Genomic DNA, 27,531 nt, shown 5'->3' with positions numbered 1-27,531 from the left:
TGTTAGAAAAAACTCTTACTTTGAGAAAATCCTTAGCCATAAGGATTTAGTTTTGGAACACTTCATTTATTTAATTTAGGCATTTTTTTTTCATACATTCATGGGAGATAAGTGTCACTGGCTGGCCAGAATTTATTGCCCATCCCTAATCTGTTGCCCCAAACCAAAGTTCAAGTGGAACATGGGGATGTAGTCAAACATAGAAGGAAAGAAACCAAAAACAGTTGGGTATTTTTATGATGAACAATGGGATCTGTCTGAACAACGAACAAATAAGCTTCGATTTTTCTAATTATCTTGTAACCTTGTGACAAATAACAGTAGCAGATGGGTTCGTCAACATAGTGTACTTTTCTAAGATTAAGACATTTTATTGGACAGGCTGACTATAATATTATTCTGCATTTGGTGGTGTTGTGCTTAACCTGACAAGACATGGAGTTAGAATTTATGAGCCACCTGCCAGTGCACTTGAAGGCTGGGGGGGGGGGGAGCTCATAAAGTACAATATGTGGCCTTCCCACCCACACTGAACGTGCCTCCCATATTACAGTCAGTGCAGGAGGCGTCAGTCAACCTACCCATCCTTCCATCTATTGAAGCCCTCAAGTGGCTTTTTTAATCAGTGACAGGGGAAAGCACAGGTGAAACAAGCAGCCCGACAGCTTTCACTGTGCAGGGAGAGTTGGGCTGGGAGGTTGGAAGTAGGGGTTGAGTGGTGAGAACATTTTTGGGTGAAGGGGAGAGGGACCCCTGTGCCCATAAGAGATGCTCCCAACAAGTCCATAACCCACTTTAACCCTCCTTAAACAGGCAGCGAAAGCACAGGTTTCCACGACATTTATCTCCCTTCACTGGGGCTTGCTAGCTAAAAATTCAATAAGCAGCAGGGTGTTATTATGTTTCACACGGGGTATCTCAAATCATAGAATCCCTACAGTGCAGGAGGCCATTTGGCTCATGGAACCTGCACCGACAACAATCCCACCCAGGCCCTATCTTTGTAACGCCACATATTTACCCTGCTAATTCTCCTGACATTAAAGGACAATTTAGCATGGCCAATCAACCTACCATCTTTGGAGTGTGGGAGGAAGCCAGAGCCCTTGGAGGAAATCTATGCAGGCATGGGGAGAAATTGCAAACTCCACACAATTACCCGAGGCCGGATTTGAAGCCAGGTGCCTGGTGCTGTGAAGCAGCAGTGCTAACCATTGTGCCACCTGCAAATGGAAAGCTGGAAACAAAGAAAAATAATCTGACTTCCCAGTGACTTTGTTTACACTTTGCAGTGCTGTAGTAATAATCGTATTCATCAAATTCAGCAGGGTTTATTGTCAAATGAGACTGGAGGATTCTGCTCTTGGCTGTAGGAGATGGGTGTCAATTTTGACCAAAAGCAGCCAGAATTAAAAAAAAACAATTTGATGGGGCCTAATTGGGCTCTGTGTAACTGAAACAGAATTCTCTCCCCTTTATAATCCAGCCCACTTGAGATAAAAACCGATATTCCATTAGCCTTGCTGACAGATTTTTTACCTATTAGAATTGAATAATTTGTACATTTCCAAATCTCTTTGCTCCTCTACAGTCCCTAGTTCCTCACCACCTAGAAAGTATTCAAATTATGTTCCTTAGCTCCGGTTGATCTGACATTTGGTCACACTGAATTCTACTTGAAATTATCTGTGGAGAACACATTTCAGCAGTAAGGCTGGTAAATGGAGCTGCGTAACTCAGTAACCACTATTTAGTAAATCAAGTTCCCATTCAAAGTTTAAAGAGGAAAATATTTTTAATAGTTTTATCTTGACCTTTGATCTGTTAATCAGCTATCCCAAGTGGGCAAACATGGATGAGCCCAGGTGGTTCCTAATGTCATTAACTGGAAAAGCGCTAGCAGCATTTTCTCATGCCAATGCTGGTAACCAAACTATGATATTGTTAAGTCTTATATTGTACAATATAGTAAAGTATTGCATCGTATTCTCAGAGCTTATGATTTAACATCCGAAACATTCAGCTGAGATTTAAGAAACAAAGAATCCTGACATTAACTATGGAGAAATGGTTAGCAAGCTCCAATGATACATGTCAGACATGGATTGGAAAGCTCAGGTCTAACAGACTACAAAGGCCCTTGTTATTCAATGCTCTGGAACATACTTCTGGAGATAGTAATTCACAGGTAATTTACAAATCCAATTACTTCATCAGGAATGGAAAACTCTAGAGCAAATGGGCACAAATTATGGCTCCCACAGGTTATACAAGTTGGTGGTCATTTGTCCATGCATGAGTCACTGTGAGCCTACAACTAATCAATCCAGAGTAAAGCTGGAGGAACAGACAAACAGTAGCCAGAGGTGTGACAGAAATGAGCTTGGATGTTTTAAATGTGCTACAGTTGTTCACGAGATAAATCACTGTTGCTCTCTCAGAGTGCGGAATATTGTGAGCTGGTAAAACCATTGACTAGAAACTGAACTGAACCACCTATATAAACTCTGTGGCAGGTCAGAGGCTGGGAATTCTACAGTAGCTCACCTCCTGACTCCTGAAAACCTGTCCACCATCTGCAAAATACAAGTCAGGAGTGTGATGGAATACTCTCCACTTGTCTGAGTGAGTGCAGCTTTAACAATACTCGAGAAGTTTAACAACATCTGGGAAAAGTGGCCCACTTGATTGACACCCCATCCACAAACATTCATTCTCTCCACACTGACAGACAGCAGTAATTGTGGGTACCATTTACAAAATGCACTGCAACTCAGTCTGACTCCTTCAACTTTACCTTCCAAACTCGTGACCTTTACCATCTCAGAGGACAAGAACAGCAAATGCAAGGGGGTCTTCCGTTGCTTTTGTTCCCACAAATTGGATATTACCCTTCAAGTCACACACCATTTTGACTTAGAATCAAATCACTATTCCTTCACTACTGCTGGGTCAAAATCTTGGAACTCCCTTCCTAACAGCACTGCAGGTGTACCAACTCCACATGGCTCAAGAAGGCAGCCCACCACCACTTTCTCAAGGACATCTAGAGATGAGTAATAAATGTTGGCCTAGCCAGTGATGCTCACACGCCATGCACACATTAAAAAAAGACTGTTTGTTAAGTGGTTGCTGCTGATGTAGTCATGCTGTGGAGAGGCCAGAACTCTCCATTCACCTGACGAAGAGGGAAACCTCGAAAGCTTGTGAGTTTACTATCAAATAAATCAGTTGGACTTAAACCTGGTGTTGTCAGACTTCTTGCTGCTGATGTAGACAGATTGAATCCTTATCTTCACCCAGGCCCAGTGATGCATGGCAACTTGTTCACAATAAATAACAGTTTGGTGAAGGACCTGCATTATGTGAAGTGTGAATTTGCCAATGTGGGTTTGGAGATTTGCCGGGGGGGGGGCGTGATTCGTGGTGGTGGTGGTGGTGTGCAGGGCAGTGGTTAACTATAGAAGTACTTGTGCCAAAAGTCTGGAATATTTTGACTGAGTATTGCTGAAAAAAGAGACAAACTATTGAAGCTTTTTGACTTGTAGTCATCAGGACAGCTCACAAGATAAAGAGAACAATTTATATAGTATGAGACTGCCGATTGCTTGGCAAATGATTGACTCTGAATGGTAGAGGCATTCCTTGGAGGATGCAGCAGAGAACTGCCAATTCTGTTCGGATTCAAACCCTCAAAGCATTGCCATGGGGAAAGAGAATGGCTGTCCCCTGCAAATTAGTTGGAAAAGACAGTGTCCAGTAATTTTTTGCATAAATAGGTGAGCCCAAATGATAAGCTTGCATTGGTTTCCAGTATAATTCTTAACTCCCTCACAATTGTTTAGCAAGTGCCATCCAATCATGCAATCACATCTAACGTTGGACAGTGGTTTGAATTTTTTGGCTGTTCACATTCCACCCCCGCTGCAAGTGAGGATGGAGAATTTGGCACTCAGCCAAATCTCCATTCACTGCAGTGGGACCAAAGAATCCCGCTGGCCCAAAGGCAGAATTCTCCCATTTTGAGATAAAGTAGGGTGATGGGCAGTTATGGCAGCACCTGTTCCACTGGCCACAATTCTGGGGTCCACACAAGATTCAGCATTTGAAACCTTGTAATTGTGCACAGATGAGTTCCACTCTACCTCTTCTGGTGGACTAGCAGCTGCTTCATCCACCCACCCTCAGTTGATGTGGTCTAAGGTCCCGACACCATATTTAAAGTCCAGCACATATCACTGTCTCCAGACCATCAGTCTCCATCAGATTTTTTTTCTAGTCATTCGTGGGACATGGGCATCACTGGCTGGCCTGCAATTTATTGCCCGTTCCTGGTTGCCCGAGGGCAGCTGAGAGCCAACCACACATTGCTGTGGCTCTGGAGTCACATGTAAGCCAGACAGGATAAGGACAACAGATTTCCTTCCCTCAAAGGCATAAGTGAACCAGATGGTTTTCCAATAATTGATAATGGTTGCATGGTCATCATTTGACTCTTAATTCTAGATATTTTTTATTGAATTCGAATTCCACTAGCTGTCATGGCAGGATTTGAACCCAGGTCCCCAGACCATTGGTTGAGTTTCTGGACTAATAGTCTAGCCATAATACCACTAGGCTGTCACCTCCAACATGTCTAGAATCCAGAACCTCAAGAAGAAAGCAACACTGACATTCAGTGCCAGGACCCTTGAGGCCCTTACTTAGGGTGTGCAGGCCCATTGACATGTCCTCCACCCCAGTAATGGCTCAAAGAAGTACACCAACCTCACCTCTCTGTCCTGGGAGGCCATTGCCCAGGAGATTAGCATGGCTGTCACCTACCCACAAAGCGCCATCCAGTGCAGGAAGCAGATGAATAATCTCATCTGCCCCACCAAAGGTAAATCCTCTCTTAGTCTCTTCCACATCAAACTCATGAATTCAAAAGGCTACTCTCTGCACAGATCTTGTTACCTGACTGTTGTGGGATTACGAGTCTGCATCATTGTTTACACTCACGGTGGATGCAGCCTCAAAATTATGCCCTCACTTTCTCAACAAGACTTTTGTAACTTCACCCTCCTATCTGTGTCATTTCTCCAACTTCCATCCCTCTCCCTTCTGGGCAGGGCATATCACACAGAAGGGACATGTATTTCATCCAATCTCTACTCCAAACCCTCTTGTCATATCTCTTTCTTTTGTTGTCATACAGGCCAAACCTGTGCACAAGTTCTGAAAGAGAACCCAGACCATGGGAGGAACAGCAAAAATCACCAGTCTCACTGAGTTTGAGGAGGCTGCAGGAGAGCTCGCCAGTGAGGGCAAGGATCATTCCTGTGACAATGCAGAGCTTGGCCTCTCACAATAATCTGGCACAGATCTCCATCACTTCAATCCTGCATTTCAAAGTGACTGCAATGAACTCTGAATTAGCTTCAACTCATCCACTGAAACTGTCCTTTGTCTTTAGCAGGTACCACTAGACCAGGGCCATTGTGCCAGCCCAGCAGCTCTCTGAACCCCTGGTGCATGTCTGCAGATGAGGTGGCTCAGACAGAAGAGTTAAAGCACTCAGCCGCATTCTTCACCAGTGCAGATACATAACACAGTGGGGCAGAGTTTAAGGTTGGACTTAGAGTCACATTATAGAGAAGACCTCACTGACGTCCCCGCTGCAGTTGGTTCAGGGACAACAGCGCAGGTCTCTGCTACTCAAGGTGCTGCTAGAGACCAGCTACCTTTTCAGTCCCAGTCAGATGATGAGCCCCTGGCAGTGGCAGTCAGCTCAATGGTAGAGATGCAAAGGCAGGCAGCAAAACATCGGGCAGACCTTCTGCCTCCACTTGTCAGAATAGAACACATGATGGAGGAGTCTGCATTCTGTCTAAGATTGTGATTTCAACATGTGAGAGCCATGAAGCCATAATGGGAAGGTTGGCAACCATCATGGAGACCTTGGTCCAGCAGGTTCTGCCAGATTTGTGCTCAGCCATGCACTCCATGGCTACACACTGAAATGGGCACCATCAGTGTGTTGGCCACATGGGGATCAGGTGCTCCAACTCCTCCAGCCACATACACAGAGGACAAATGTCATTCAGACATACCTGGAGGCTACAAGCAGGACATCCCAAGTGTGTACCGCTCCTCACTGTCACCTTTGCCTGTATCCACACCAACTCTGAGGGTGCTTCTGTCCCTGAGCAGAAGACCCTGATGAGGCCAGGCCCCTCCAGGGCCTGGGCCATCAGAAGACACCCACTGAAGTCATCACAGGCATCTGGATACAGCAGTCAGCAACCTGCTGACTGCTGTATCCTAATGTGGATGTTGGGACTAACACTAAGGAGTAGAGGTGGGGATAGGAAGGTTAAAAAGTTTTGATGGCACCTCAGGGTAATGGGTGCTCTATCATTGTGAATAAATTGTATGTTTTGAAAACCATTTCACGTGTCTGAATAATTAGATGAAAACATTTTGATTTGGATCTTTGCAATCCTCTTATTCAGAGCTTCAACCTTTCTCACAGTAAGTATCCCTTTTTAAGGTTAACATTTATGTGATGCCAAATTCAGTGCCACTTGGTACTATAACTTTGTGTGTTGTCAGGGAGTGTGTGTAATTCTTTACTCTTGAGTGTACAAAGAGCGAGTTCTCAATTATTAATCGTCAAGGGGTGGCAATGGCTAATTAAGGCTGATCAGCAATCAAGTTTGACATCAATGTGATTTCTTGCTGGTGTGACACAAGATTGGAAGACCTGAGGGGATTCTGATGGGTGGCTGTTTTAATGAGTATTCATGAGATGCAAATGAATGCAAATGGTGTTTGCGCCATCTGCCAGCAAGAAGAACCACCCACGATGAGCCTACAGGTGGGAGAACTGCAGTTTTACATTGACAAGTTTCTGACTTTTTAGTTCCCACCAGATTCACTGCGCCCATCCGCCACCAAACCCATCGTGGGCGGGGTTGGGAGATTTCCACTCTTGAGTTTTGCAAGCAGGGGCTGATTTGATATGGTCAGAACTCTGCCTGTTGCAAACAGCCAAAGGGACATGCAGTTTAATATGAGCTGTCAGTCACTGGGATGGATGACCCGCATACCTGCAGCACACCAGCATTTGTATATCACATTATTCATTTGTGTGATAGGCAGAATGTTTTTTTATACACAGGCCATAGAAATGGATCAATCATGTCATGTGACATTTTATCTATAGATGAATTTCAGAGAAGAATAGGTCTGGACATCCCCATGATCTACTTCAAGAGGCTACAGAAGTTGCCAATGAGTTGCACAATATTTGGAGTTCCTCTAAATATAAGGAGCGCAGGAGGAAAGGTGATAGTAGATGGAGAGTTGTTTCCAGTACTGTATATGCAAGTGTGGTGACATCAAGCAGGGCAGCAAATGACCCTTGGGGTTTCACAGCCTGGGGAAATGCAGATCGTATATACTGAGAAATTTGAAGAATGTGACATGAACATCTGCTGCTTCATAGCCCCAGGGCCCTGGGTTCAATTCCAGCCTTGGGTGACGGTTTGTGTGGAGTTTGCACATTCTCCCTGTGGCTGTGCGAGTTTCCTCTGGGTGCTTCAGTTTCCTTCCACAGTTCAAAGTTGTGCTGGTTATGTGGATCGGCCATGCTAAATTGCTCCTTAGTATCTCATGACGTGTAGGTTAGATAGATTAGCCGCGGTAAACATGTGGGGTTTACAGGCGAAGGATAGGGCTTGGGCAAGATACTCTGTCAGAGAGTCAATGCAGACTTGATAGGCTGAATGGCCTTCTTCTGCACTATAGGGATTCTACGATTATCAAGTGTAAGGATTCACTGAGACATACACTGGAGTTTTCCCATCCTACCCACAATGGGAATTGTAGTGGGTGGGACCCGGATTACACAAAGGTCCATTGACCTTGGGCAGGATTTTCCAGTCTCGGGACGAGCATGGCTGGAAAATCCCACCTGTAGAGTCATAGAGCAATACAGCATGCAAACAGACCCTTCAGCCCAACCAGTCCATCCCAATTGCCTGCGTTTGGCTCATATCCCTCTAATCCTTTCCCATCCATGTATTTATCCAACAGCTTTTTAAATGTTGCGACTGTACCTGCCTCAACCACTTTTCTCTGGCAGCACACATATGCACCACCCTCTGTGTGAAGACATTGCTCCTCAGATCCCTTTTAAATTTTTCCCCTCTCACCTTAGTTTTCAATTTCTCTTGCCTGAGGAAAAGACAATGGGGCGATTCTCCCATCATGTTGTGTTAATTTTTCAGCGCAGAGGGTTGGGAGATTCTCACATCGGCAGACTTGCGGCGTTCGTACATGCATTCCTGCCCCATTTGCGACTCCCAACCCAAGTTTTTTGACAGCGACGGAACCACGCTGAAAATCAGTGTAACTGTCATTTGTATACGTACATACCTTAGCATCTGATTAGCTGGTCTGAGACAACCATCTCCACCCTCATTAGCGCCTCCCACCTCTCTGGCGTGATGTCACTCTGGCGCAGTTTACAACTACTATATAAAAGTCGGGAGTTGGCATGGCGGTGTTCAACAGGAGTAAGGAGGTAGGTTTTATGGAGCTGCAGTCCCCGGAGTGCTGGGGAGGTTGGAGGCAGGGCTTGGAGATTTGCTGCTTGTTGTGGGGAGTTTCCTGGAGATCTTCAGGTTCTGTGCCCTGGCCCTTAACAGAGTGCTGGCCAGGCTGCTCTCTGCAGCCACTGTGCTGTTCCTGAAAGGTGGGGCCCTTAATGGAGTGCTAGCCAGGTTGCTCTCTGCAGCCACTGGACTGTTTCTTTGTTCTGGCAGTGTGATGCTAGTCATACAGAGTGTTGGAGATTCATTTTGGGAAATATGCTGATTTACTTCAATTTTCATACGAATTTGACACTTGGAATTTTTGGGGGAGAATTCTGGCCTATGTGCGTTCGTCCTATCTATGCCCCTCATGATTTTATACACCTCAATAATCCTGTTGTTCGTCCATCGTTGTTGATGAGGACCTTGACACCATTAACCATTTTGAGACTGGATGCGATGTGTCCGAAGATGACTGATCAAATGAAGATGATGATGATGATGGTGTCGAGACTAGCGCTTGATTTGGATTAAAGTGAGGGAGAGTTGCGCAGCGTCAGCCTCACTCTCTCTTCCCAATTCCTATCTGGATCCAATGGCAAGACAAGAGTCATGATGGTTGGAGATGGGACTAGGCGCAGTGGATGACCAAAACGTCTTCTTGTTATGCTCTTCGTGTTCCATGACGCTTGCAGAGACCACTTTTTTGACCATTGGACCTTTCATTGGTTTCATCCGCTCAATCTGCCGGAGTCTGTCTTCACATGCTGGGATAGACATCTCCCTATCTCACCGAGGGTTGAGACCCGTCGGCTACCCTCACCTGGCTTAGCCGGCTTGTCGAAGCCGTTGCCTGGGGTGTGGCCTCTGTTGCATGCAAACAGCTACGGGAAGCCACAGGTGAGAGCTGAGTGCCGGGTGGGGGCAAATGGTGGACAAATCGCTCTAAAAAGGATGCGACATGTTCCCACACCAGGTACTACCCCTCCCTGACACCCCATACACCCTCAATAATCTTACGTTCCAAAAGAATAAAGTCCTAGCATGGCCAATCTCTCCCTATTACTTCGTTGAAGGCAGACAAAAAACTTGCCACCAACCTCACAATCTTTAAAAAGGCACCATAGGCTGAACAAACATGTTCAAGTAATAAGCTATGTTATTTTGTGTTATTTTATGCAAGTTGTGCATCTTCTAAGTTCAATGTATAATACCAGTCCTATAAGACTTGTCTACACAATATATGCTGTGTTTAAACCAGATTGGATAAATCATCAATGTATAAATTCTTTACATTTCTAAAGTCTATTATCACATTGACATATTTTGAAGTTTCACAGAAAGAATTTGCTTCAAATAAATGTAGCTTTTGTGATGTGGATACTGAATATATAGCATACCTGAGAACAGCTATTGTAATTGGTGTGCCAGTCATGAATGTGAAAATAACAGCTACCAAAAAAAATCCCATAAATAAAGGCATCATGTTACACGCGGTTGCACATATTCCTTCCTGTGCAGAAAATTTATCTCCAGCAGGCTGGATACAAGAACAGTTCTGGTACATCTGGAAAACAAAAGACAATCACAATTAGTCCATCTGGAATTTCCTCAGAGCTGCTCACAAGTAACAGTTGTAATTTTACAGTTAAAGTTTATTCACTAGTCTTACAAGTAGGTTTATATTAACACTGCAATGAAGATACTGTGAAAATCCCCTAGTCGTCACACTCCGGCACCTGTTCAGATACACTAAGGAAAAATTTAGCATGGCCAATGCACCTAACCAGCACATCTTTCAGACTGTGGGAAGAATCCACAGCACAAGGAGGAAACCCATGTAGATACTGGGAGAACATGCATACTTCACACAGATGATCACCTGTGGCCAGAATCCCAGGTTCTGTGACGCAGCAGTGCTAACCACCGTGCCAAAGAAATGCAGCTGAAACTTTTTTCCAACACAATTCCTGATGAAATTATATTAATAGAGAAGGTGTAGCTCCAAGGGAATTCCCAGCCAATTTATCACTGATGGCATTCATTTTTTAGTTTACATTTCTGTACACCATCACTTCGTTATATGTCCGATAGTTACATTTCATTTTGTTGATAAAGACATTGAAAGTGGTCTAATCACAAGGCTGTGACACAGAAAGGGTCAAGACATTGTGGCATCTTGCAAAAATGAGTGACCATTCAATAGATTAATGAATGAATTGTATATTAAGGTAAATACTGTGGACAGAGAGCAATATAAATGCTACTGTACTCCACAACTCCAGACTCCTGACTGGCAAGGAAAACCCATGCTCAGCTCCAGGATTCGCGTGCTCCAGCCCAATTGGCTGAAAGAGTCACAGGACACTCCGAGAGATCACTCCTTAAAGGAGCACACTACTATGTTCCTACATCTTTAAGCTTGCAATTAACACATTTCAATAACAATTGAACTATTTACAAAATTCTACAACAAATGGTTTCTTATAAAGTAAATTGGTCTGGGGATTTCTTGATCCTGGGGATTTCTTGATCCTTTGGGAGAGTCGTAATTCACCAGCAGGTGCCTTGGAAATAGAGGTAATTTCGGCTTGATCGTCAATGGGTGGACTCCTGACTTGCAAAGGTGCTTCAATGCAAATAACTTCTCTGGTTCCCACTGGAGCTTTCTTCTTCCTCAGGGTAGTTTGCTGCTGCATTTCTTTCATCTGGAGCAATATCACTGATAGGTATACTAGGGCAGACTGCTCCAGTGGTTGTGTGTGTGATTCTCTCCTTCTCATATGGTTCAGGTATTTCTTTACCTTTTTTCCTTGGACAGCTACTTAAATAATACTGGGTTTGGCAGGGTGATAGGGTGCAGTTTGAATATGTTGAGCGCAGTTGGATCTCATGAAATGGTGGAACTCTTCACTAGTAAAAGCAGTCCCATTATCCGACACTAGCACCTGACCAGTTGGTGACAAATTTCTGTCACAATTTCTTGAACATTGCTGATGAAGTCATGGCCTTCATTTTGCATATGTCCAACCATTTGGAGTGTGCCTCTATTATGAACAGGAACATGGTGCCCACAAAACAGACATGTAGTTACACCCATGGTCAACCTGGCAACTCTCAAGAGTGCATTTTGGGTGCAAGTGGCAGATTTTGCATTTGACATTGGTTACATTGTTTGACTAGATTCTCAATGTGGGTAACTATCCCAGGCCACCACACATGATCAACTCAAGAGGATGGAGTCCTCTCTTTGGGTGAATCTTCTCACAGCCATGTAGTAAGCATGTAAAGACTGGAGCTCTGCTTCAGGGCAGCCCAGAGCTGTAAACCTCCTTCTTGTTAATAAATATCTTTTGTTCCTAACAAATTCAGAAATCTCTTGACAACGCCATAACAGCCACAACATAACAGAGACAGAATTAACATTTCAGGTCAAAAGCCTCATCATCTGATGCAAGGTTATTAATCTGAAATATTTACTCTGATTCTCTTCCCACAGATGGTGTTGCTGGACCTTTTGAGTACTTCAAGTATTTTCTGCCTAATTTCAGATTCCCAGAATCTTTTGTTTTATGGGCTGTATTGTATAACTTCCTACCTTTCGATTTTGAAGTAAATTATGTCATATTGAAAGTCACCACAGTCCATAGAAAAAATCCCAACGATTCTGTTCCAGCATGTATTAAAAATTCCATATCTTCCACTGGTACCAATGCCCAGGTTCAGTGTTCTCTTGTTCCTGGTGGGATCTTTCAGTTTGTATTGCCATTAAGGGTTGTAAACTTTCTGATGTCTTGACTGGTCTTTTCATTTTTTAGTTTTACTTTCTCTTCAAATCTTTGTAATTTTCCAACTTTAGATGTGTCATGTTTTCGCCTTATTGTCATCTTTGATGTCTTTTCATTGCAATGATATCCTTTCACGTACTGCAATTGCAGTGAAAAAATATCAAGTTTTGCAAGAACTACAAAGTGAAACTAATATTGAGGTTAGGGAAAGAATTAGTCTAAATAAAAGAGGATGACTGCTTGATCACCTGACTTTAGAACATAAGAACTACAAAGTGAAGCTAATATTGAGATTAAGGGAAGAATTAGTCTAAATAAAAGAGGTTGACTGCTTGATCATTTGACTTTACTAACGTGGAGTACTGTACCAATCCAGATCTCACCACTCTCTTCACTGCCATGTTCAAGAGACCCTCTTCCCCTTTTTCTTTTCAATAGTCACTCTAGCTGGAATATGGTCTCATTCAATTATCCTTAATCATGTGTGTGCATTGGCAAGCTAAAGCATCACAAGGAAGTCTAATCCCACTTCCACAAAAGCAAAATACTGCAGATGTTGGAAATCTGAAATAAAAACAGCAAATGCTGGAAATATGCAGCAGATCAGGAAGCATTTGAGGAGACAGAGTTAACATTTCAGGCTAATCACCTTTGTCTTTTGATGAAAGGCTATTGATCTAAATCAGTTATTTTGATTCTCTTCCTACATATGCTACTTAGCCTACTAAGTATTTCCAGTAATTTCAGCTTCTATTTCAAACTCTGTTTCTAACTTGCAATCCATCACTTGTACTTTCAGTGGGAGTTCATAGATAAGAATCAGGAGTGGTGATCATTGACTGATTTTTCTCTCCCTAGTTCCGAGCTGAGAGATTGTTCTAGCTGTCCCAGTCAAAATCACCTAACTCCCTCAAAACCCTCTAGTCTGTACAACCTAGCACCACAAGACATGATGTACTTATCAACAAAGACACACCTCTTAAATAATGATTTCGATCGCATTAAAGTCTGATGGCATATATTTTCCTTTTCTTACTATTGTTTCATGGGATATGAGGGGTGCTGATAAAGCCAGCATTTACTGTCCATCTCTAATTATCCTCAAGAAGGTGGTGGAGAACCATATTGCAGAATAACGGCAGTTTATCTAGATTAAGTACAACAGAGTTGTAATCTTGTTTGTCACCTTGGAGAAATTCAAAAGCCACCCACTCAAAACCACCCCTCAGTTACTCCTAACCATGTCTCAGCCATCTGCTTGCCATAGCCAAGGCACCCGTGGGCAAAAACACCAAAGGTAACATCCAGGGTGAACGAAGATGACATCATCAGCAACGCAAAGAAGACATCAGCCCTGTCCTCCTTAGGGTTGCAAAACTACAGAAGGTCATATGGGACTTTAAGTGTGACAAGGCAGCAGAATATGATAATATTGCACCAGAATTTATGAAACACCTGAGGCCCCAAGCTCTTGTCTGGCTGATCTATTTTACACGATGGTCAAAAATTTCAACACCATTCCAAAGAAAGGGCAGATAGCAAAAGTCATCTCCATACCAAAATCTGCTGACTTATTTTCTAATGATCTTTACAATTATGACAGAAGGTTGTGAATACAGAGACTGAAAATCAGAACTTATCAGAGATAGAACAGTTGTACATAAGAACATAAGAAATAGGAGCAGGAGTAGGCTATCTAGCCCTTCGAGCCTGCCCCGCCATTCAATAAGATCATGGCTGATCTGTTGTGGCTCAGGTCCACATTCCCGCCCTCTCCCCATAACCCTTAATCCCCTCTCTTATCAAAAACCCATCAACCTGCGTCTTAAAAATATTTAGCGAGGCAGCCTCCACCACCTCAACGGGCAGAGAATTCCAGAGATTCACCACCCTTTGAGTGAAGAAGTTCCTCCTCAACTCCGTTCTAAACTGCCCCCCCCCCTTTATCTTGAGGCTGTGCCCCCTAGTCCTACTGTCCTTTCTGAGTGGGAAGAGTCTCTCCACCTCTATCCTATCCATCCCATTCATCATCTTATACGTCTCAATGAGATCTCCCCTCATTCTTCTAAACTCTAACGAGTACAAGCCTAGTTTATTCAGCCTCTCCTCATAGCTCAACCCCCTCAACTCCAGAATCAGCCTAGTAAACCTCCTCTGCACTCCCTCCAAGGCCAAAATATCCTTGCGTAAGCACGGCGACCAAAACTGCACACAGTACTCCAGCTGCGGCCTCACCAATGCCCTATACAGCCGCAGCAAGACCTCCCTACTTTTATATTCAATCCCCCTCGCTATGAAGGCCAGCATCCCATTCGCCTTCCTCACCATCTGCTGCACCTGCAGGCTGGGTTTTTGCGACTCATGCACAAGGACCCCGAGGTCCCTCTGCACCGTCACCTGCTGCAGTTTTTCGCCACATAAGTAATAGTCCTTCCTACCATTATTCCTACCAAAGTGGACCACCTCGCACTTGCCAACATTAAATTCCATTTGCCATTTCCTGGCCCATTCGCCCAGCCTATCTAGATCCTTCTGCAGACTCTCCACACCCTCCGCGCAATTTGCCGTTCCACCTCCTGGTGAAGATTGTGTCCAATAATGATCCACAATTTTCAAATGAGTACTTCATTACATTACACATTATTTTCAGCTTCCACAAGATATCCATAATCAAAAGGGGAGGCTGAAAGAGAGGTTTGTACTGTAAAGCCCTTCATAAGGAATAATTGAGGACTTTCCGCACAGTACTTTTAACATACAGGTCTACCCTGTTACAATTTGGTCCATCGGAACACCTGAATGGCATGAAACCCTGCACGCAACTTCCAATCCTGCTGAGCAAACTAATACCAGGGTTGGTAAGCAAGGAGCAGTGCATTCTCAGACATGCTGCAAGCAAAGGAAGATCCAACCTTCAAGAAAGCTATCCATGTTGTTAGATAGTCTGAACTCCATGTGCATCAGAGGTTCATGTTTATGAGAAAAAAGTAAACAATGGTGCACAGTCCAGTTAGTTTAACAGCACAGAAACAGGGATACTCAAAGTCAAGGGATGCAATATTCTAACCTACCAGTACAGTGATTATGTCAGTACTGTGGAGCAAAGCACCCTGTAGGTCAGAGCAACATATAGCAATTTCAGCCAATGCTTTCAGTGTAATAGGTTTCGATACTTTGGCAAACTGTGCAAGGCCAAAACATCTAAACGCAGTAGACCCAAAGGTGATTCATGGAGTTGAGATGGCACATCAAGAGGATACCCACAGCCATGCTTCTTGGGTGAGGTCAAAGATCCACGATTTTTATTTTGGAATGCAGACATTTTGGTTAGTGGCCATCTCACAAACTTTGAATTGGAGACAGTTAGTGTTATAGTGCTGTTGGTCTGAGAACTGGTGGCCCAATTGCTGATGATACCCATTACACACCTGGTCAGAACAGGGGGCACAAAGCTCCTGGTGAAAAGCACCAGGAGTTTGTGTCCAATAATGATCCACAGTTTTCAAATGAGGACTTCATTACATTGCACATTATTTTCAGCTTCCACAAGATATCCATAATCAAAAGGGGAGGCTGAAAGAGAGGTTTGTACTGTAAAGCCCTTCATAAGGAATAATTGAGGACTTTCCGCACAGTACTTTTTACAGGTCTACCCTGTTACAATTTGGTCCATCGGAACACCTGAATGGCATGAAACCCTGCACGCAACTTCCAATCCTGCTGAGCAAACTAATACCACGGTTGGTAAGCAAGGAACATTGGAACACCTCTATAGACAGAAACAAGCTTTCCCCTAGAACAAAAGGTAGCACACCAGGCATCTGCCAGAACTATGAAAGGATGACAAAATCTAGATTACAGGCATTAAGGGAGAGGGTACTAGCTTCAGGAAGGTTGATGACCAATCTCAGTCCTACCTGGTTGGCACCCCAGAGAGTACAGTCAGGAGAAACAGGAGGAGTCTCCTCCTCATCCCTCGACTGTCCATTCCCACAGTACACCGGGGAGACATTGAGGATGATACTTTAATGTCAGAACAACCTCCAAATAAACCTCTCCAACGAAAAAGCCTACCATTCCTCCAACAGAAGTGTGAATGAGATATAGAAGCGTTATTAGGTCTCCATACTCCTTATACACCGATGACTGTGTGGTCAAATTCCCTTCCAATCCGATTTTCAAATTTGCTGACGACACCACCATCGTGGGTCGGATCTCAAACAATGACGAGACAGAATACAGGAATGAGATAGAGAATATGGTGAACTGATGTGGCAACAATAATCTCTCCCTCAATGTCAACAAAACAAAGGAAATTATCATCAACTTTAGAACATGCCCCTGTCTACATCAATGGAGCTGAAGTAGAAAGAGCCGAGAGTTTCAAGTTTTTAGGTATCCAGATCATCAACAATCAACCTGTCCCCCATGCTATAGTTAAGAAAGCCCACAAACGCCTCTACTTTCCCAGGAGACTAAGGAGATTTGGCATGTCGGATATGACTCTCACCAACTTTTATAAATGCACCATAAAAAGCATTCTTTCTAGTCGTATCACAGCTTGGTATGGCTCCTGCTCTGCCCAAGACTGCAAAGAATTACAAAAGGTTGTGAATGTAGCCCAATCCATCACACAGACCAGCCTCCAATCCATTGACTCTATCGACACTTTCCTCCACCTTGGCAAAGCACCCTGCATAATTAAGGACCCCACACACCCGGACATTCTCTTTTCCACCTTCTTCCGTTGGGAAAAACTTACAAAAGTCTGAGGTCACATACCAACTGACTCAAGAACAGCTTCTTCCCTGCTGCTGTCAGACTTTTGAATGGATTAAGTTGATCTTTCTCTACATCCTAGCTCTGACCGTAACACTACATTTTCCACTCTCTTGTTTCCTTCTCTATGAATGGTATGCTTTGTCTGTATAGTGCACAAAAAAACAATACTTTTCACTGTATGCTAATACATGTGAATAATAAATCAAATCAAAATCGAAGTGCCTAAAGTAGAATAACTTGAAATATATTGGATAAAGTATTCTGGGAGGTGTAGTATAAGAGTCTGGCACATATAGGATTAAAATGGGACTGAGTACTTATCGCCGATACAGTAATGTAGGAGAACACATGACTTGCACCTGGGGGTCATTCTAGAGTTGGACAGAGCCATCTGCACAAGAAAACATGTAGACAGCTCATAACATGAAGCCTTTGCTGTATTTATGTACAGAACTCTTACAGCTAACAAACACATACAGTTAACCTACTTAAGATGATGAAGACCTACTGGTTAGTATCAAACATCCTATATTAAAAGGCACCACATTGGCCTATTGGACACAATGTCTAGGAGGAGACATCAACAGTCCTGCACAGTTTTGTCCCCAATATTTTACTTATCAACAGACTATTTGCACAATAATGACATAATTTAACTTTGATGAGTTAGCTAATCAGAAATACTGGTAAATTATCTTTAGGTTAGTAGAACTTACCGCATTGCCTGATGCATTTGTACAACCTGCATAGCATGCAGAAAAGTACTGGACATGATCTACACCACAGACTGGATTGTAGTGAGAACGGACGCAATAACAATCTTCATTGCAGGGTGCCAACAAATTGAATTTCTTTTCAGTGCTGCTACTGTAGGACAATATGTGGAAAGAAAATTAGATGATGTTCTCCCAGTCTGTATAAAATCAGAGCTTAATACAGGGGGATAAAGTTCTGTTCCATCAGTGATGATTTGCAAAGAATTATAGTCCTTAGGGTGATTGTCATGCTGGTGTTGCTATTAACAGTTGGGTTGTTAATTTTGCTATTAACTTAAAAGGGTAAGACACAAAATGAACAATCAACATTACTGGGATTTTACAGGTTGCTGTTTAATAATAATCAACATTGGTTTCATTTCTATGTCAGGATGCTTTGCAATTAATTATCCTTTAGCACTAAGGAGAAAATGACCTGGACCCACCTTTCAAAGAGCGAAGAACAAAGAAAATTACAGCACAGAACAGGTCCTTTGGACCTCCAAGCCTGCACCAACCATGCTGCCCGACTTAACTAAAACCCCTTACCCTTCCGGAGACCACATCCCTCTATTCCTACCTCATTCATGTACTTGACCTCACCTCCATCTATAACAAAAATTATAGACTTGGAAATTACTAGCCCGTGAATTTAATTATCTGCACTGAGCATAAATGACTAAAAAGTTGAAGTGTTTGGTTAATTGATTTGAATTTTGTGATGAAGCAATAGATGAAGGAAAGGCAATCAATATTTTCTATACAGATTTCAAGAAAGCATGTGTGGATCAATCTCAGTTTGGATAAATATTGGTTCAAGGACAGAAATCAGTGAGTTGTGGTGAATGTTTCTCAGACTGAAGGATGATATTTCCCAGGATCAGTGTTTTTTTGATATGTATAAATGACTTGGGTATTGGAATGATGAGTAAAATTTTGAAATTTGATGATGACATAGATAGGCTGAGCAGAATGAGGGACAAATGGCTGGTGGAATTTAATATGCAGACACGTGAGGTTTTGGTAGAAGGAAAAGGGAGAGGCAATATAGACTTAATAGCACAGTTCTAAAGGACAGAGCGACCTGGGGATGCAGGTACAGTGATGTATAGAGGGAACAATTAACAGATCTTGGACTTCCCAAAAATAGGTATTGAATAGAAAAGTAAGAAAGCTGTGCTGAACCTTTAAATAACTTTAGTTAGGCCACAGCTATAGTATTACTTCCAGTTCTAGTCTCAACATCTTTAGGGAGGATGTGAGAATCCAAGAAGGTACAGAAGAGATTTTCCAGAATGATTCCAGGGTTTGAGCGACAAGATTAGAGAAACTGGGTTGCTTGTTTTCTTGGAACAAAGGAAATTGAGGAAAAATTTGATAAAGGTGTACAAGATTATGACAGGTTAGTTAATGTAAACAGTGAAAAGCTGTTCCCATTCAGTGACAACCTTTTACACAGAGAGTGGTAATGTCTGGAGCTCGGTCTTTTTGAGGGTAGTGGAATCAAAGACAATTGACGATTTCAAAGGAAAATTGAATGGACACTTGAGGGAAATAAAGTTACAGGGCTACAGAGATGGAGCAGGGAAATGGTCCAGCTTGGATTTTCCTACTGAGAGCTAGCATAGACTCAACAGGCTGAATCCTTATGCGCCTCAATTATTTTATGGTCTTATAATTAATAGCCTGTCATGATACTTTAAATTGACTGCAATACCTATCATGCCTGTACATGACATGTAATAATTGTTTTCAATGTTAATGACATGACAGTTTCTATCACATGGCTGGTGTCACACACTCGTTACTATTTCATAGGGAGTATAAGCTTAAAAAATCCATTTAAAGTGTGTATGCAGTTCAAACAATGGCCACTAGATGACAATGTCGGGTTTTTGGAGAGTGGCAGCTCTTCAGTTTTTCCAGAATAAGCCAGTGAGGTTGTTTTACAGTTACATCCTTCATTCAATTTACATGCACTTTTAAGCATTATATTCTTGTTTATTTTTCCCCTTCCTTCAGATTTAATTCCTCCATTCTGCTGCTTTTCTTGGTGACTCTGAACATCTCTGTTGTACCAAAACCAGTCCACTGATTACAATTGGACCACTTGTCTGGTATCCTCTTTGATGAAAGTTTTCGCACCATCACCTCGTCACCACTGTTTTGTTGATCTGCAATTTGTTGTCAGACTGTTTGTCACCATCACCAGAAGTCCCCACAACCTCCCTTTTTCAAGCTGTGTGATAACTTGGCCAGTACCCAGCTGAAAACAGATTGTGGGCTATGGTTCAATGAAAGTCAATCATTACCATGAGCCAGAAAATGACACAATGGGGACACAGATGATAGAGAGATTGAAGAACAGGAAAGCTGAGATTGGGAGACTGACGTAGCAAGAGACGTAGCACATTTTACTGTATGAGGCCAAGAGAGACTATCAGGGCAAGTATTAAACCTTGGAGATTAGGATAAAAAAGCCTATTTGAGATCCCCTGTCTAAAATCTGGTTGCTCCTGAAGCAGTGACTGGATGGTGGGATTGAAATTCAAAACTCATTTATGGCATGCTGTCTTGGCATTCTCAGCAGTTGACCACATTTAACTGAGATTGGAGGCCCAATATCAGGTGTACCCTCAGCCTAGCCATTCAGGTGTATGGATTCAGGTGTCGCAAAGAGATTTCTATACCAGGCTGACTGGGGGCAGACAGATTTTTGATGGTGAAAAGAGAAAGTTTTCCAGCAGGAGGCCATCCACCCACAGTATTCAGGGAGCAATTCCACTGTCAGTTTACATAAGAACATAAGAACTAGGAGCAGGAGTAGGCCATCTCGCCCTTCGAGCCTGCCCCGCCATTCAATAAGATCATGGCTGATCTGTTGTGGCTCAGGTCCACATTCCCGCCCTCTCCCCATAACCCTTAATCCCCTCGCTTATCAAAAACCCATCAAACCGCGTCTTAAAAATATTTAGCGAGGTAGCCTCCACCACTTCAACGGGCAGAGAATTCCAGAGATTCACCACCCTTTGAGTGAAGAAGTTCTTCCTCAACTCCGTTCTAAACTGCCCCCCCCTTTATCTTGAGGCTGTGCCCCCTAGTCCTACTGTCCTTTCTGAGCGGGAAGAGTCTCTCCACCTCTATCCTATCCATCCCATTCATCATCTTATATGTCTCAATGAGATCTCCCCTCATTCTTCTAAACTCTAACGAGTACAAGCCTAGTTTATTCAGCCTCTCCTCATAGCTCAACCCCCTCAACTCCGGAATCAGCCTAGTAAACCTCCTCTGCACTCCCTCCAGGGCCAAAATATCCTTGCATAAGTGCGGCGACCAAAACTGCACACAGTACTCCAGCTGCGGCCTCACCAATGCCCTATACAGCTGCAGCAAGACCTCCCTACTTTTATATTCAATCCCCCTCGCTATGAAGGCCAGCATCCCATTCGCCTTCCTCACCACCTGCTGCACCTGCAGGCTGGGTTTTTGTGACTCATGCACAAGGACCCCGAGGTCCCTCTGCACCGTCGCCTGCTGCAGTTTTTCGCCACGTAAGTAATAGTCCTTCCTACCATTATTCCTACCAAAGTAGACCACCTCGCACTTGCCAACATTAAATTCCATTTGCCATTTCCTGGCCCATTCGCCCAACCTATCTAGATCCTTCTGCAGACTCTCCACACCCTCCACGCAATTTGCCGTTCCACCAACCTTGGTGTCATCAGCAAATTTCGACACCATACACTCGGTTCCCTCCTCCAGATTATCTATATAAATGGTAAATAGCTGAGGCCCTAGCACCGACCCCTGGGGCACTCCACTAGTCACCAACCGCCAATCCGAATAGCACCCATTGACCCCCACTCTCTGCCTCCTATTTGACAACCAATCCTCTATCCACGCTAACACCCTACCCCCAACTCCATGCCCCCTTACCTTCTGCAATAACCTCTTGTGAGGTACCTTGTCAAACGCCTTCTGAAAATCAAGAAACACCACATCCACCAGCTCTCCTCTATCCACTGCCCTAGACACATCCTCATAGAACTCCAATAAATTTGTCAGACACGACTTCCCCTTAACGAAACCGTGCTGCGTCTGCTCTATCAAGCAATTCCTCTCAAGATGCCTCGCTATTTCCTGCTTGATGACGGATTCTAACGTTTTACCTACAACAGACGTTAAACTAACCGGCCTATAATTCCCTGCCTTTTGCCTGCCACCCTTCTTAAACAACGGCGTAACATTAGCCGTTTTCCAATCTTCCGGCACTTCCCCGGAATCCAGCGACGTTTGGAAAATAACCACCAAGGCATCCACTATCACCTCCGCCATTTCTTCCAGAACCCTCAGATGCATTCCATCCGGTCCTGGGGACTTGTCCACAATCAGTCCCTCCAGTCTGTCGAGCACCGCCTCTCTAGTAACAATAATGTCACTGAGACCCTCCAGTCCTACCACCTTTCCATCGCTAACACCTGGCAAATTATTCACGTCCTCCTCTGTGAAGACCGAAACAAAAAAGTTATTCAAGACCTCAGCCATTTCTCTATCCCCTACCACTAAGTCCCCCTTCTCATCCTCTAAGGGTCCAACGTTCACCCTAGCCAGCCTCTTCCTTTTTATATATTTATAAAAACTCTTACTATCCTTTTTTATATTAAGCGCTAGCCCAGCTTCATAGTTTCTCCTACCCTTCTTTATCAACTTCTTTGTCAATCTTTGTTGACATTTAAACCTCTCCCAATCCTCTTCTCGCCCACGACGCTGAGCTACTCTAAACGCCTCTGCTTTTAATTTAACACTTACCTTCACCTCCTTCGTTATCCACGGCTTATTACCCCTCCTCCTACGGTCCTTTTTAACGATCGGAATAAATTTCCGCTGAGCACCAAGAAAGATCTTAAAGATCCTCCACTGCTCCTCAGCAGACCTACCTTCCAACGCGCTCCCCCAGTCAACATTTGCCAATTCTTCTCTCATCCTACCGTACTCCCCTCTGTTCAAACAAAGGACGCGTGTCCGGGAACCCACTTTCTCCTCCTCTATCTGCACCAGAAACTCCACCATACAATGATCACTCTCCCCAAGAGGATCCTTCACCACAAGGTCCCTTATTTTACCTGCCTCATTACATAACACCAGATCCAAGCTAGCTCGCTCCCTCGTCGGCTCCAACACACACTGTTCAAGGAAACTATCCCGGCAGCATTCCAAGAACTCCTCCTCGAGCCCACCGCGTCCAACATGGGTCGACCAATCAATATGTAGATTGAAATCCCCCATAATGGCTTATGTTCGGATGAGACTTGCGGGCTCGGGTAGTGCACTAGAAAACTTTAGATTGGCTAGGAGGGAGTTGAAGAGTGAGTTACGAAGGGCTAAAAGAGGACATGAGAAGACTTTGGCTGATAGGATTAAGGAGAATCCTAAGGCGTTCTATAGGTATGTCAAGAACAGAAGGTTGGTTAGGGCAAGATTAGGGCCAGTTATAGACAGCAGAGGGAAGTTATGTGTGGAACCAGAAGAGATTGGAGAGGCATTGAACCAATATTTCTCTTCGGTGTTCACGCAGGGGGACATGAATATAGCTGAGGAGGACACTGGGTTGCAGGGGAGTAGAATAGACGGTATTACAGTTGATAAGGAGGATGTGCTGGATATTCTTGAGGGTTTGAAAATAGATAAGTCCCCTGGTCCGGATGGGATTTACCCTAGGATTCTCTGGGAGGCAAGAGAAGTGATTGCAGAGCCTCTGGCTCTGATCTTCAGGTCGCCGTTGGCCTCTGGTATAGTACCGGAAGATTGGAGGTTAGCGAATGTTGTCCCATTGTTTAAGAAGGGGAACAGAGACTTCCCCGGGAATTATAGACCGGTGAGTCTCACTTCTGTTGTGGGCAAGGTTTTAGAAAAAATTATTAGGGATAGGATTTATAGTTATTTGGAGAGTAATGAATTGATTGGAGATAGTCAGCATGGTTTTGTAGCAGGTAGGTCGTGCCTTACTAACCTTATTGAGTTTTTTGAGAAAGTGACCAAAGAGGTGGATGGGGGTAAGGCAGTTGACGTGGTATATATGGATTTTAGTAAGACGTTTGATAAGGTTCACCATGGTAGGCTTCTGCAGAAAATGCAGATGTATGGGATTGAGGGTAATCTAGGAAATTGGATCAGGAATTGGCTAGCAGATAGGAGACAGAGGGTGGTGGTTGATGGTAAATATTCGTCATGGAGTTCGGTTACGAGTGGTGTGCCTCAGGGATCTGTTTTGGGGCCACTGCTGTTTGTAATTTTTATTAATGATCTGGATGAGGGTATAGTTGGGTGGATTAGTAAATTTGCTGATGACACCAAAGTTGGAGGTGTGGTAGATTGTGAGGAAGGGTGTCATAGTTTGCAGGAAGACTTGGACAGGTTGCAGAGCTGGGCCGAGAGGTGGCGGATGGACTTTAATGCGGAGAAGTGTGAGGTAATTCACTTTGGTAGGAATAACAGATGTGTTGAGTATAGGGCTAACGGGAGGACTTTGAATAGTGTGGAGGTGTATGTGTACATAGATCCCTGAAAGTTGGGAATCAAGTAGATAGGGTTGTTAAGAAGGCATACGGTGTCTTGGCGTTTATTGGTAGGGGGATTGAATTTAGGAGTTGCAGCGTCATGTTGCAACTGTACACAACTCTGGTGCGGCCGCACTTGGAGTACTGTGTGCAGTTCTGGTCCCCACATTACAGGAAGGATGTGGAGGCTTTGGAGAGGGTGCAGAGGAGGTTTACCAGGATGTTGCCTGGTATGGAGGGGAGGTCCTATGAGGAGAGACTGAGGGATTTGGGGTTGTTTTCGCTGGAAAGAAGGCGGCTAAGAGGGGATCTTATTGAAACATATAAGATGATTAGAGGTTTAGATAGGGTGGACAGTGATAGCCTTTTTCCTCAGATGGAGAAAGCTAGCACGAGGGGGCATGGCTTTAAATTAAGGGGGGGTAGTTATAGGACGGATGTCAGGGGTAGGTTCTTTACCCAGAGGGTGGTGAGGGATTGGAATGCCCTGCCCGCTGCGGTTGTAAATGCGCCTAGTTTGGGGGCGTTTAAGAGATCCGTGGATAGGTTTATGGACGAAAAGGGATTGGTTTAGGTTAGTGGGTCATTGTTTTTTTTAACTGGTCGGCGCAACATCGTGGGCCGAAGGGCCTGTTCTGCGCTGTAATGTTCTATGTTCTATAATTATCGCCGTTCCATTCCTGCACGCCGCACTTATTTGCGCGTTAACAGCCCCCCCCACCTCCAGATCATTATTCGGGGGCCTATAGACGACACCCACCAGCGTCTTCCTCCCTTTGCTGTTCCTAATCTCCACCCACAACGATTCCACTTTCTGCTCTTTGGTTCCTATATCATCCCTTACTACCACCCTGATGCTATCCTTAATCAGCAAAGCTACGCTCCCCCCTTTTTCCTCCCGCCTATCCTTCCTAAACACTTGATACCCCTGGACATTCAGCTCCCAGTCCCTGTCACCTTGCAGCCACGTCTCTGTAATGGCCACCAGATCATATCCATTTGTGCTGATCTGCGCCACCAGCTCATCCACTTTATTCCGAATGCTTCGTGCATTCAGATAAAGTGCCTTCATCCCAGCCTTCACCTGGACCCTATTTGCCAGAATGCCACCAACCATACTCACGCCCCCTACTCCCTTTATTATTGGGACATCCTCGGCCTCTTCCCTTACCTGTACCCTCTCCTTAACTTTAGACCCCGTAATGTCACCTACCCTCGCACCCTCCCCCCCCTAATTAGTTTAAAGCCCTGTCTACAGTCCTATTTACACGATTCGCCAGGACTCTGGTCCCAGCACGGTTCAGACCAACCCCATCCCACCTGAACAGGTCCCACCTACCCCAATACTGATGCCAATGCCCCATAAATTCAAACCCATTCCTCCCACACCAATCCCTGAGCCACCCATTCACTTCCTTAATCTTATCAACCTTACGCCCGTCTGCACTCGGTTCAGGCAGTAGCCCAGAGATAACCACCTTGTCGGTTCTACTTTTTAATTCCATTCCCAGCTTTTCATACTCCCTCCCCAGATCCTCAGTTCGCATTTTGCCTACGTCGTTGGCACCCACATGTACCACAACGACCGGATTCTCACCCCCCCACTCCGGGTTCCTCTGCAGCCCAGATGTGACATCCCGGACCCGAGCACCAGGCAGACAACACACCCTTCTGTGCTCTTTGTCATTGTGACAAAGGACAGTGTCAATACCCTTAACCCCATTATCCCCAATTACTACTACGTTCCTTTTCACCTTCTCTTTGCCTATGTCCTGCATCTGCATCACTGTACTGTGTGCAGTTTGCTCACCAAACTCACCTCCCTCGTTCTTGTCCAGACTGGAAGCAAGAACCTCAAACCTGTTATGCAGATTGAGAGGCTGAGGCATCCGCTCCCCACCCTCCTTCCTCCACTCCCCACCCTCCTTCCTCCGCTCCCCACCCTCCTTCCTCCGCTCCCCACCCTCCTTCCTCCTCTCAGCAGCCCCCTCTTGTTCCTGACCCTTAGAGTTTGCCAGTCTAGGGGGGGTGGATGTCACTTGCACCCCGTTGACAATGGCACCCTCTCTCCCCCTGATGAGCCTCAGTGTCTGTAGCTCAGAGGCCAGCTCATCTACCTTGAGCTGGAGCTCCTCCAGCAACCTGCACTTACTGCAGACATGGTCCCTGGGAAGGACCCTGGGGTCCACCAGCTCCCACATCATACAGAAACAACACATCACATGCCCCTCCATTATTCACTGTAGTACTGTTGAAAATTTCAACACGAACTTACCTGGCCCTTTTTCTCCCCAGCCCTTTTGCTCCTAAGCCCTAGTAGCTCACTCTGCTTCCCTCTCACTCCGCTGCCCACTCCGACCCTGCCTGCTGTCTACACCAGGCCTCCTTTTAAACCTGGCACTGTTTTAAAGCCTGCTCCCCCACAACTCCCTGCTATCCACTCCCTTAGAATTCTTAAAGCGGTAGATACAAAAAGCCCGCAAAAATGCTTTTAAATGATTTAAACAGTTCTACAAGGTAAGTTCTTACTACGAAAGTGCTTTAAACTTATTTAAACAGGTTTTTAACAGGTAATTTCTTATCTGTCTCTCTGCTCCTTCACTCGTCTGCTCCAGCATCCAAAGGGTGAATGACCAGAGGCAGTGAATCATGAAGGCCAATGCTTGGTATTCTGGCAGCAGTCATGATGCCTGCATTCTGTGACAATCCATTGTGCCAGCTACCTTTTACCCACCACAACAAATTAAATATGGCTATTGGGTGATAGGACAAAGAACAAAGAACAATACAGCACAGGAAACAGGCCCTTCAGCCCTCCAAGCCTGCGCTGCTCATTGGTCCAACAGGTTGATAAAGACAATCTGCTGACAACATGACTATGAATCTTGAGTGCAAACACACACTCATGTGCAGCATACATGCAATGAGAGCCAAGCTCCAAGTGATGGAGCAGTCAATGATCGCTTTTGTACATTAGTACCTGTCTTCCATAAGTTTGTGTTTGCGCTAGCGCTCCTGTGTAATGCTACCACTATGTTTGTAGCAAAGCTAGTGAAAGTTTGCAGACTTT

At 44.4% G+C, this 27,531-nt stretch overlaps 1 protein-coding gene across 1 annotated transcript in view; it reads right to left on the bottom strand.

The window, feature by feature from the left end:
* LOC145343464 (solute carrier organic anion transporter family member 4C1-like) overlaps positions 1-27,531 on the bottom strand; it is a 119,940-nt gene that overhangs the window by 10,374 nt on the left and 82,035 nt on the right. The window contains exons 9-10 of the mRNA XM_080189707.1: positions 17,866-18,016; positions 9,980-10,146 (exon numbers count right to left, since the gene is read on the bottom strand). Coding sequence (XP_080045833.1) covers positions 9,980-10,146; positions 17,866-18,016 — 318 coding nt within the window. The remainder of the gene's footprint in view (positions 1-9,979; positions 10,147-17,865; positions 18,017-27,531) is intronic.

Source organism: Carcharhinus amblyrhynchos, chromosome 5, assembly GCF_965287045.1.
Source record: "Carcharhinus amblyrhynchos chromosome 5, sCarAmb.v2.hapA, whole genome shotgun sequence".
NCBI classification, from domain to species: Eukaryota; Metazoa; Chordata; class Chondrichthyes; order Carcharhiniformes; family Carcharhinidae; genus Carcharhinus; species Carcharhinus amblyrhynchos.
The sequence above is the reverse complement of the archived record's forward strand: the minus strand, read 5'-3'. Positions and strand labels throughout refer to the sequence as shown.